The 12,984-nt window shown below is 44.1% G+C and overlaps 1 protein-coding gene across 4 annotated transcripts in view; it reads right to left on the bottom strand.

Moving 5' to 3' along the window:
• The window catches only part of RBM6 (RNA binding motif protein 6), a 58,071-nt gene extending 45,114 nt beyond the window's left edge, over positions 1-12,957 (bottom strand). For 2 of the 4 annotated variants that reach the window (XM_079317256.1, XM_079317257.1), the window contains exons 1-5: positions 12,883-12,957; positions 8,550-8,659; positions 5,037-6,369; positions 4,191-4,280; positions 3,109-3,178 (exon numbers count right to left, since the gene is read on the bottom strand). In XM_079317256.1, coding sequence (XP_079173382.1) covers positions 3,109-3,178; positions 4,191-4,280; positions 5,037-6,369; positions 8,550-8,593 — 1,537 coding nt within the window. In that variant the 5' untranslated portion in view covers positions 8,594-8,659; positions 12,883-12,957. Of the gene's footprint in view, positions 1-3,108; positions 3,179-4,190; positions 4,281-5,036; positions 6,595-8,549; positions 8,660-12,882 lie in introns of all 4 variants that reach the window. The other 2 variants (XM_079317258.1, XM_079317259.1) reach the window with 2 other exon arrangements.
• Positions 12,958-12,984: the final 27 nt, after the last annotated feature.

Raw genomic sequence — 12,984 nt, 5'->3', positions numbered from 1 at the left:
ACTGCACTAACACCTCCACAGAAGGGACACCATGGTGCAAAGCCACATGAAAGCCCTGAGCCCAGCAAGCAGAGACAAGCACCTTCAGATGGGATAGGGGAGCTTACAACCCCTTTCCAGAGAGCTGCTGACAAGTCATCACTACAATCATCTACAGGAGCAGTGGGACATCCATGCTCTGCCTCCACACAAGGCTCCAGGACATACTGCACACCAAAGCAGCTGACAGTCTTTGAGAAAGCTCCACAGCCACCTCAAGGTTTGTTCTTTGCAAAGATTGATTGAACAGACATGACCAAACACACTTGAGAAGACAAGCTGAAAGATTTAATATAGCTGTTTCTGCCAAGGCTTACACATCACACCGGAAGAAGCCCTTTTCTCCCCAAAAATGGATTTGGCACTTTTGGTCTGAATGTACAGGCATCAACTAAAAAATCTAACTGATGGAAATTACATGTCTTTTAGAGTAATACTATAAAGTCTGACTTTGACATTTTATCATTGTAAATATCTGCCTCTTTGATTTAAATAGAATTACTATGCCACTTCTTAAGGTCTCTTGCTGCCTTGTTTAAAATCTAGCCATCATTTTAGTTTGTGGGCTTCAGAGACAAAATAATCTAAAGAATCAACAGCTTGAATGCATACCAAAATCACACCAGGTATATTAAGAACTGACTTCCATTCTCAGCACAGCCTTCAGTGAAAATAGACTTTCCTTCGCACATACAGAGTATGTAAAAAAAACAGGGCTTTATAAAGAAATTGAGCTGCTTTTTCCAAGAAAAATCAACCATGTATTTTTCCCCAAATCAGAAAGAGTCTTGTAAAAGATCATACAGTGGAATCATTACACTGAAGCTGCTGAGATAAGCTTTATGATAACCATTATCTTTTTGAGAAACTGATCCGAACCTCACTTATTTTGAGCTAATTGCGTGTTATTTGTTACGGCTGTTATTGTTCCCCCCACAGCTGCAGGCATTCTTTCAAACACACTCAACATGCATACTCATGATTAATGTTATTTTTAACATTTCTGGACAGCACTCAAAAATATACAACCCACTCAGACTGGCTTAGCACGTGCTCTTCTGAGCCCGACTGCCATCGTCCCACCAAGCTGCTACAGCAGCACAGGTGTATCCAAGACATCAGTAATAAAAAATGTTTGCTTTTAACTCTTATGGGTATTTACATACACACCCCATCACAACAGCATTTTTTAGCCCACAACTGGCCTCTAGTTTCAGAGAGGTTTAGCTTTACAGAAGTTAATATTAATTCAATTCTATACACATCTCTAGGAGGAGCTAATGTGAAAAGCTGGATTAATTTTACTACAGCTTCTAGTTACTCAATTTCTAAAAGAAGTCTTCACAATGCAAACAAGTATTCATTTATTGCCCTAGACATATCCGTCTTGTGCAAGAAGGATCAGAGAGCTGTTTAAATGCAGCCTCAGGACACAATGCAAAACAAAGACTTTGGAGCCTCCATGTAACCTTGAACAAAGCTACACCACTTAAATGACTGATGATGACTGGACAGGGTTAAACAACAGCTTTACACAGCTCATAAAATATGAGCTAATTTTAACTTCATTCTTTGCCTCCCCACAATTGTCAGAAAAACTTTTTAAAAAGCCAACTTTGCAGCTGAAGAGACAGCCTGAAACAGAATGCAGCTTTTGGAGAGACAGCAGAAAACTGCAACCCTCGCATCACGTGTGACCACCCGCAGATACTGGAGCTTCTGTACATAACTTCAGACACTGTGTCTCATCCTGAGCAGCCTTTGAAACAGGGAAGGGGAAAGGAGAAATGGCAGTTCTCTAATGAGGGCAGTAAGTCCAAATAGCGTACATGGGAACAACTTAGGAAGGGATTTCCAGTTCGAGTTGATTTATTACTGTGACATGTTTCAGAAGGAAAAAAAAAACCACAACAACTGACAAATCTCATCAGCACAGGCGAAAAGGAGCATGTTGCAATTATTGTGTTGCAGTCAGTGCTGAGTGGATGACGACAGCCATGCTGAACTATGCTTAGAAAAGAGGAAAGGAAACAAGAAAGACTAACTGTGCCCCTTAAGCCCTGCTTGTTGGGCCAGATTACGTGACACCGGGATGTTCTTTAGTTCAAAGGTTCCTGAGAAGGTTATGAAATCTCCTTTGACAGCTTCCAGAAACAAAAATACACTTGAGAAATACCCCACTGCCCCAGTTTCTCAACACATTGGAAGCCTTTATATAATGTATTGACTCCAAGAATTCCAGCTGCTTCACATACAACCCATAGTGAAAATATGAAAAAGCACCAATGAATGTAGAAGCCTCTGCTTTCCTAGGTTAAAAAAAAATAAATAAATACAATACCAGTTTCCAGGTGTTTCCAACTAGTATTATCCACACCAATCCCCAGGACTCACCCTTCCTACCATCGCACATCTTTGTTCCAGTACAACTTTTTCACAAAGCAGCCTTGCAAAATATTTCCTTCTTCAGAATCCTATACACACTGATCAGAAGTACAGCAGAACTTCATTCTTTGAATGAGGAAGAACATCCAGACCCAGTATTTGGATATCTGCTTATAAAACTTACTTTATCTTTTTTTTTTAACCTGTCTTCGTACCTAAGCAGGGCACCAGTTTCAGGTTACTGAAGGAGAAATGTTAGGATGGAACAGGTTTCCTGAGGACACTATTTGTGCAGCATTTTTTCCACAGTAAGACCACCTCAGAAACAAGATTTAGAACAATCCAAAAAGATTTAGTAATAGTTTAAAAAAAACTATGGAGGAATTAACTGCTGTCCCATGGCTTTGCTCTTGACAGCTATTAGAACAGCCTTAGTGCTCTTCTTGCTGCTCCTACACCTCTTCAGAGGCAGCTGGACACATGCTTTACCTCTGAGGCAGCAGTGAGTATAGCCATCAATTTTGAGGACAAGAGGACAAACTACAAACTCAGAGGGTATTTTCATTAAAATATACCTGCAATTAAGGACATGTAAGACTTGAACCAAATTGTCTAAGAGGATATTGGTGTGAAAAATACCCTGCTGTCACCCTGAAACTGGAAGCACTGGAAAAGCATTCTCACCTGAGCTGTAATCTTTCAGTCGCAGGTCCTTCACAGGTGTCCCATCAGGTCCTCGGAAAGCATTGAGGATCTACAGGAAAAACAAGATCCACTTCATCTCCAAACTCAAACCTCCAAACCCAAGGTACTTGGCAATGCACATTTTTATCTCTCCAAGAGTTATATTCTTTCTAGGTTAAGTCTGTTACAAACTGACATGCTTTACAGCAGTACCTGAGAACTGCTACCGATTTTTGAAGTATTTTTGGTTTTTGTTTGAAGAAATGAGCACCATTTACACCACAATTCAACTGTTCAAAGGTTTATTACACTGGTTTCAGACAGACAGTTCAACTCAGACCCTTATTTAAGGCCAAAAATGTCCTACTGCCTTTAAGAAAAATCAAAGGGCAACTCTTCTGAGTGTTATCACCCTCTGAAGGACAAAGTTCCTGTGGTGAGTTGTCCTTTATCAAGCCTCAGAAGATGATCACTACAGCTTACCCTAGCAAAAACTGCTGCATGAAGGGGGTTCCCATGCCTGGAATTTTCTAAATAAATAAACATAAATAAATAAATAAATAAAAATAAACAAAAAAACCCAAAACTGAAGTCCTAATTCATAGTAGAAGCTTTAGAAAATGTAGCCATTTTCACCTTGTAGCCTACATCATTTTATGGCTTTTTACTGAAAGCAGCAGGAACAGCAGATATTTTCTCCATCTTTGTAAGAGCTCATTTAAGTAATTTCAAGTAAGTAAGAACAAACAAGTTCACTTAGACACTACATGTCTTCTGAGCCCAAAATAGTAGTAACAATATTTGATGTATATATAAAGCAGTGATGAAGTAAGGCAGGTTGCAGAGTCTGGAGTCAAGGCTTCTAGCTATCAACACCCCACATGCAACCACAGGAAAACTTATCACTTCTAGAACCCCCAAAAACCCAGAATAATCAGATAACAGGTAACATTGCAGTGACTTCTAAAACTAGATTTTCCCCTGGGGAAATGACAGACCATCTGATATGTACTAACCAGACTTAAAAGTGGTACTTTAGAAACCCACAATAGAAGTTTCTGGGTGAGAAACATCGCACTTACATCATCCTTTGTGGCAGTTTCAGGCACTCCTCCTAGTCGAATGAGCTTGCTTGGCTTCACATACTTGGGGCAGGTCCGGTAATCTTGGTCCTTGAGTTCATACAATCAAGATGGTTATATAAATGAGAGATGCTGGCTCACAAGATACAAGCAGTAGCAAAATAAAGCAAGGGAAAATTCAAAGGCAAAGGCCCATAAGCAGCCTGACTCAAAGCCTTAACCCTTGCTGGAGATTCAGCGAGCTCTGGAGGAGCTCCTCAAATGCTCACTGAGCTGTATAGTAAGATCTAGCTCCAGGAAAATAAAATGGGCAGATCATATCTCTCTGCTTTCCAGCAGTGGGAGATTCAAATTCAATAGCAGTTATTCAAATTCAGTAGCAGTTATTAACTCAGTAATCACCACTACCTTCAGGTTTCCAAGATAACTCTGAAGGAAAACAAAATATGTACGAGAACAGTTGTAAACAGGCCCACTCACTCCAGTAGCTTCTTTCTGATACTGCTCATAAGCAACATCCAAACACAACAAAATAAGTTTATCTATAACCACTTCCCCCAACACCCTCTGACTGGCCATTTTCAACTTGGGGACTTTATGAACCAAATCTAGCTCTACATATTTAGCAACTCTCACTTGCTAAACAGCACCTCTCTTGGGAAGCGTTTCTGAGATAGAAAGAGTAAATAAAGGTAAATATCCTGGAGCAGAGAATGATCTCAGAGAAGGATGGTGAATTAGAATAGAACTCAAGTGATGAGATATGGATGAAGGCTCCTGCCCAACTCCTTCCATTCTTTGGCCAACACACATTTAACAGACATATCAATTAACAAAACCACCTACCTGAAGGTTCTTATAGGGCCTAGAATCTTTGCTGGGTTTTCCTTCTGCAAAGGACTTGCCATGTTCATAATCATACATTTGCTGGCCTGGCAGCCGGTGATCCACATCACGATATTCCATGTTCCGATAGTCTGTATCTTGCCTCCCAAGGAAATCCAGGTCACCTTCACCCTTTAACCCAAGATCAGAATCGGATCTTTGCTGCTCCCCCCCAGAAAGCTGCTGCTGCTTGTTAGCAAAGGTCTGAGGTTGCTCCTCTTGGTCCTGAAGAGTAGGAAGAGGTCCGCGGCTATTTTGGAAATTGTGCGAAGTGTCATCTTCAAGACCCAGTCCCAGGGACTCCTCTTCTCTGGCTGGTGCTTCTGAGTGTTGAAAATCTCCTTTTTGGCTACCAAAGGGACTTCTATCTAGACTAAGTGCAGACTCATCTCTTTTGCTGGTGTTTAAACCAGAGCCCTCTCTTTCTGCTAAAGGTACAGTAGATTGGTTGTGCCTAAAATCTACAAGGTTTTGATCCACAGGAGGCATTTCCCTATCTGAAAAGTCCATGGGAGGAGCCACATCTCTGCTCCTAAAATCCTGATCAGATCGGGATCTGTGTCTATTTCTGAAGTCTGACGATGGTGCATTCCTGTTTCTGAAGTCCAGATCAGAGGTGCCCACACCCCTGAAGTCCAAATCAGGCACATCCCTATTTCTGAAGTCTGAATAGGAATGTTCTCTGCCCCTGTAGTCTAACTCAGACATGTCTCTGGCTCTAAAGTCTGAATGAGGCCCATCTCGACCTCTGAAGTCGAAATCGTAAGACCCCCTTCCCCTGAAGTCTGATGGAGGTTCCTCCCTGCCCCTGTAATCCATGTTATGTGCTTCCCTCTCCCTGTAGTTCATGCGGAACGTGTCCCTGTTCCTGTAGTCCCCTGAGGGAACATCCCCACCCCTGAAGTCCATAGGGGGCCCTTCTCTCTCCCGGAAGTCTCCAGAGTACATATCCCTGCCCCTGTATTCAGAAGGGGGTGGCTCCCTACCTCTGAAATCCATCTGAGACTCATCTCTGCCCTGGAAGTCAGATGGTGGGAAATCCCTGCCCCTGAAATCATGGTGCCCGTCCCCACCTCTGAAGTCACTACGTGGTCCATCTCTAGCTCCATAGCTGAAAGAAGGTTCCTCTCTGTTGGCAAACTGAGGATTGAGGAGGCCTGAGAGTGCCTGGATATCAAAAGGAAGTGATTTTCTGCCAGAGAAGTTGCCAGAGTGTCTTTCTTGACCAAGACTATCAAGGGAAGGAGGATATTCCCTGTTCCACCCGGGAGCAAACCTTTCTTCTTGGCTCCCACTGTAGAAATAAAGACAGTATTATTCATAACGTGCTTAAGAGTCTGAAATCTACACAGCAGCACATTCTTCTCTAAACTTTTATACAGCTGTGTAACAGTCTAAGATCCGCAGAAGATATTGATGTTTGGCAGTTTAAGATGAGGCAGCATACGACAGATGTGAGAAAGTAAACTTGGGTGCTCCCATTTCAGCACAATTTCCAGAAGCACTCAACAGGGAATACCTGCAATATTAATGGGTTAATGATGGTAGCAATCCACATAGTCCTGCACTGCACACAGCTCTGCAGCTGTCTGAGGTGCCAGCAGCTGGTGTGTTGGTTCATTAGCATCACCAGCACACACCTGTGAGGAACCCAGGAGCTTAAGCTCTCTGAGCAGTATGGAAACAGCTAACTTAACACATCATCCTGAGGCACATGAAAGCAGAGGTTACCAAATAGGCATTACTGACATGCTACAAAGACTCATTTATGCTTCCTTGTGCTGGAGTCCAAATTGGAATATTCTGAAAGCCATCAGTTCAGACACTGAGGGTGCCTCACAGGACTATGCCAACAATCAACTTTCAAGATATCCCTGTGCTTGTGCCTCCAGAATGTCTCACACCGAGTTCACTATGAGCTCTTCCACCATAAAAACGCTCAGGAAAAAGTTTCCTCTTAAGGCAGTTTTTCAAAATCCAATGGGCAATGGGTTGGTTTTGTGTTGCTTTTTTTTTTTTTTTTTGAGATGGAACTATCTGATTTTTCATCTAAGCAAGGCTCCAATATATTTTTTAAAAAACAGAATAATACAGTATCAGCACATTTTAAAATAACACCAAATGCTACCCAAAGCAGTGGACATTTCCTTAGCAACTACAGCAAGTCATGTTGTACCGAGTTTCACTACAGAATCACTCACCAAGATTAATCAAAGCATACACAGATTTACTAAGGTACACGGTCCATTTCACCACTACATAGAATAGCAATTAAATTTGGATCAAGGTCAGCATTCCCCACCCAATACATTAAAGAATGATGCCAATAAAATCCACTTAAAAATCATTAGAACAGCACTATTCATATCAACACAAGTCACAGCCATTCTCTCATCAACACTGTTACTACATGTTCTGGAGGATACTGATTTTCTTCAGCTTTCTCAACACATTACAGAAGACAATTATTGAAAGTATTCTTATGGCAGAAACCCAAGGCATGCCATGAGCAGTACCTTTATCACACTGATTTTCAAGGGACTGAGTGCACACATGAGCAAAGGATAAAAGAATGATGTAAACAGAGGAAATTCTAGATTTTGGTGGCTTCATTTACATACCCAGAGTTCTCTTGTAAACACAGGTCCCAGTAACAACCAGAGGAACACAAACTATTAAAATGTTGTGCTGTGCAGGTCATCTGCACATGAATCTTTAGAACAGTTGCAGTGACATTCAAAAATGTCTTATTAAGGAGTATATGGGGATATAGATGTTTTGCAAGTGCAGGTAGTGGTAGGACAATGGGGAATTGGTTTAAACTGAAAGAGAGTGGGTTTAGATTAAATACCAGCAGTAAATTCTTCCCTTTCAGGATGGTGAGGCCCTGGCACAGGTTGCCCAGAGAATTTGTGGATGCCCCATCTGTGGAAGGGTTCAAGGCCAGGTTGGACGGGGCTTGGAGCAGCCTGGAGTAGTGGAAGGTGTCCCTGCCCATAGCAGGTTTGGGAAAAGATGGTCTTTAAGGTCCCTTCCAATCAAACCATTCTGTGATTCTATGATACATGGACTTATTAACCTCATGGAAAGAATTAAACTTCCAAAGTTTTCATAAAATTGCGTGTGCAATTAATGTGCCAGTTTTTCTGAACTTATCTTCTTCTCTTACAGGTGTTAACAGCACACAATACCAAAAGCTATATAGCACAAAACCTTAACTCACAACCACTAAACTATCACTAGAAAAGGTCGTGTGAAGAAGACCTAGAAATATTAAAATCAGCTGTTGCTTAAAAACTAAATTAAAAACTTCAGAGAAATACAAAACCCACCAATTAACCTGTATTTTTTTTGGCAATCACAACTAGTTCCATAGAGACCTCACAACTTCTACCAAAACAGTAAACACTGGTGTGCTAAGGCTTACTGTGTTTAACAATGCTCCTGAAATAAACTATACATTCAAGTGCTTACCGAAAAGATCCCATTCTGTTGCCTTGTCGATGGTCTCCCCACATTTTGATCTTGTCTGGTAGCTTCCAGAAATGGTTAATTCACTCTAACAACACTCAAGACACCACAACCTGTTGAATAAACAACATGGTGATAAGCCAGAAGGTGAAGAACACACGACATGAGAAAAATATTGTTGGTTAGAAGGGGTACGTGTAACATCTGATCAGGATCCACAGATACACGACCACACTCAAGCATCAATTAATTCAAGTTTCTCCACATTCAAATTTGTAAGTGTCAAACGACTCCTGAAATCAAACTGTCAATATGGTGGGCAAACAATTTGATATCTGCTTTGATTAACACAGAGCTTCCCAACATACTGTGCTGTCTGACACTATTCAGGGTGCAGCTAGAAATGTGAGAACGTCACCATCTATAAACAACAGGGACCGCTGCTGAACAACAGTTTGCAATTAATGTTTAATCCAAACTATTTTTGCCAAAAGCTCTTTGCTGTTCAAGGGAATGATCACTACTCTTGGTCTACCATGGATCCTCTGCCCTCAGAAGCATGTAGATAACAGAGGAGGTTTTGCCAATAAATCATGACAAGCACTGTTCTCCAACGCTGCCCTCATCAAGCAGAGTGACGCAAGTATCACTTGCCTCAACAGAAATCTAAAATTTCATCCACTTCCTCCCACCAGTGGAGAAGGTGAGGATTTCCTGGCGATAACCAAAGCCAAGACTTGAAACAGGAAGTACTTCCGTCTTTCCAAAGCAAAAACAAAAGGCTGCAGCAGAGCATGGAGAAAACTGAGGGAGAAGACAACCTGATGGTCTGGCCAACCCAGCTGCAGTGGTGCAGGAGGGCCATCATGTCACCAGACTGTTACACACTGTTCCAAAGCAGGATTATTTAACTCCAGTGGTTGAGGGGGCAGAGGACAGTACAGACAGTCACTGCCAGGCCTGGCTGGAGCAGCTCTTGTCGAAGAAAGACACACAAAGTCCTGTTTGTTCTCCCTTCCAAAGGTCAGCGCTGCCATAGCAGAGGCAGATTGGCAGAGCAGGTTATGACAGACCTTCCACCAGGGAGCAATTCCGGATGCTGCTGCTGGCAGCTGTCTGTGCCAAGGAGCTGCTGTGCCAAGAGAGAGTCCATGCTCTTGCCAGGGTCCACTACCCACCAGGGAAGGCTCAGGTGGGTGCCAGGGACAGCAGGTTCAGGCAGAAACCAAGCATGCAGAGGCTGAGGAAGGCAACCTGTGCAAGCACCACTGATCCATCCACCCCATTGTCACTTCCAAAAAAACAGGTTCATTCTGTTGGCCACTCAAGCCTGAGAGTACCAGTCTGCTGACATTTTACATGTTCTTCATAAATAACCGCCCTGGTCCCACGGATTTCCTCCATCTTTCTAGGAGGAAAAGTTCTCTTTCTAAGAGAACCAAGACTGCACTGCCTTCATAGCAAGGGCAGACAAAGGGAGATGGTTCCTGTCATCAGCCAGTCCTTTCATCTGAGACCTGCAGCCTGCAGACCTCGCATTTCTTGCTCTTCCCTTCTGGATTTCCCTCCCCCACTCCAGTTCTTCTTAAGTCAACAACATTACCGACGTTTAAAAAAAATAAAATCCCCTGCCAGCTGGGAACTGTTTAGACATAATATTCAAATTATCAGACAAGGAAAAAAATCCCACAGGACAGCTCTCAGGCCTGGCACAGACCCGCTGAGCCATGCAGCAAGCTCGGGAGTGCGAGGTCATGGTTCAATAACACAGGGAGCAGCACTGGCTCCGCCAGCCCCCACTCAGCCTGAATCGCTCCCGCCTCCGCCTTTGGCAAAGCACCGGATGGAAGTTGTGCCAGCTTGTGCTTTTCTGGGTCTGTACCAGGCATGACCCTCAGAAGAGAGTTATATTTAACCCAGGTCACTTCAGTGATATGCTTTACCACACAACCCCACAAACCAAGGTGACAGCAAACTGCAGGACAGGGACAGAAGGGTCGTAGCCTGGCTTCCACTGACACCAAAATCTCCTGAAGGTACACCCTGCTACAACTGCTCCAAACAAAGCACATCATGATGAGACATCATGAGGATTCACCCTTCTGCCATGGGCAGGTATCTGCCAGCTCAGCTCCCACCTCTCAGCTCACAGGTAAATGCTGGGAGACAGGTCAGTGTGAGCAAGGCTGCTTGCCAAAGACACCGCAGGCCAACAGCAAAGCATGGCAAAAAGCCACCTGCATGCTTGGAACCGTGCTTCCATTAGTTTTGTCATACTCTGGTCACAACCAAGTGTTTGAGGAGATGGAAATAGTCCAGTCAATTGCCCAGCCCAGACCAACAGCTCTCTAGGACAATAATGAGCTGTTACAATCACCCTGAACATTCAGGAGGCAGATATGCATCATCTTTCCCTACTCCTGTCCCAGCTGGCTCTATCTCCTGGTGGCAAAGCCTCAGCTCCACCGAAGATACAGAAGACACAATTAAACAAGGAGATGCTCTTTTGTGGTTTCAGTTCCTCCAATGACTGGTGGTCACACAGCCCTCCCAGGAGAGACTGGTGGAGCTGCAGATGCTCCCTGGCAATTACATCCAATGATTTCCTCAGGACCATGCCCTGCCTCCCCAGTGCTTCCCCAGACAGCTCTGGGGAGGTTCCTGACTCCGCTTCCCAAACTGCACGTGGCAAGCCTGATAGCAAACTCTTGGATCTCTTATTCCAATTTATATCCTGCTATGGTAAAATAATGGCTTTGATCATTGTGCAGCTGAGCCAGACTAAGCAACTGGTCTTCTTGAGGACTAAATAAAGACATCTGTCAAGGGGCTGAGTGGGAAACGCCAGCACAGCTCTCAAGTGTCTCCTCACCAATTTACACCACGCTTCACACCTTTTTTCCAAATATGGGGCAGAGAAGGGTAATTGGTGACAGACTGGGTGCTATTTGCAGTAAAATAATCTGATATTCAGAGCTTCTCTCCAAACAGATTTTGCCAAGACTTGGTATTTATAGAGCACGAGGAAATCAAACACAGAACTACACACGAGAACAGAGGAAGCAGTTTGCTGTGGAACAACTTTCTGTAGCCAGTATAGTTTTTGTGGCTTTCTGTAGTAAAGTTTTCTGTACCCAGTAAAGGCAGAAGAAAGGAAAAGGCCCCTGTGAAATCCAAGTACTGCAGAAAATACAAGAGAAAACTATTCATCAAAGCTACAGAAACTGCAAGTAGCCAAGAAATCCGGTTACATTCAGTGTTAAAACTGGAGACCCCAAATTCAGAAGAAATATCAAAAGCATGTCAACAACATGTGAAAGTGAAAGGGAAAGGAACCATTTTGGTTCTCCTGGGTGTCAGGCTGGAGGATTTTAATTTTTTTTTTAAGGGATGTGCATATTTTTCATCTGCATGATGTTTCTAAAAACAAGCATTAGAGACAATCAGGTGAATTTCTAACACACACCCCACCAGTCAGTGAATGTTGGGAAAGACTCTCACACCACCAACACCTTACCAAGGATAGGAAAGCAGATTCCACTTTCAGCACCATTGCCAAAAGTAAACACCACACAGCAGCAGAACACCAGCCTCTTGAGGTGCCAATTGTTTTAAAAAACAGAGCATGGGAGGTCACTGTTATCACTGCCAGTCGTTCCTGATCACTGCCTTACCTGGCCTCCACCAGTGCCAGACCACATCCTGCCTCCACCTAAGCCTTTACTTACAGCCCAAAATCCCATTTAGCCCATCACTTGGGATTACATCTGCTAACACACAGCTCCCATCAGTCCCTCTGCATCCCAGCACGAATCCAGCCCACTTTGCTCCATTCCTTTTACAACCACAAGCATTCCGAGATGGACATATATATGACCTGGTGCAAAAAAGGCCCTAATCTTGATCAGGGCCTCAGAACAACACTGAGATACCCAGAAACACCACAACTGCTGACAATGATACACATGTGGCAGGCCCCAACACTACCATGTGGGATATTGTATCCTGGTGCAGGGGCCGAGCATCCCAACCCCACAACCCACATACCACTGGGCCGTGGGGTGCTGATGAAGACACCGAGTCCTGACAGGCAGCTGCGGGCCCACAGCGCCAGGACCTGCCGCCTCACGCCCAGCAGCGGGCCGCCCCCAGCCTCCCTCGATTCCCGCACCACGGGTGACCCCAAAACAGACACCCTCCCATCCTCATGGACTCCGCAGCCTCGCCTCCTCTACCCCGGGAGCCCCTCGGGACACTCCTCGCCGCTCTCACCCCACTGAGAGAGATCCCCTTTACCCCAGACGATCCCCTTTATCTCCCAGGAGACCCTCATCACCTCCTCCTCTTCTTCCTCCTGCTGCTCCGCCGCTCCCGCCTCACACAGGCCCCACGGCCGCCACGGCGAGAACCCGGAACTTCCGCCTCCCTTCTCCCCGCG

Source organism: Erithacus rubecula, assembly GCF_903797595.1.
Source record: "Erithacus rubecula genome assembly, chromosome: 13".
NCBI classification, from domain to species: domain Eukaryota; kingdom Metazoa; phylum Chordata; class Aves; order Passeriformes; family Muscicapidae; genus Erithacus; species Erithacus rubecula.
This window is presented reverse-complemented; position numbering and strand designations above follow the sequence as displayed.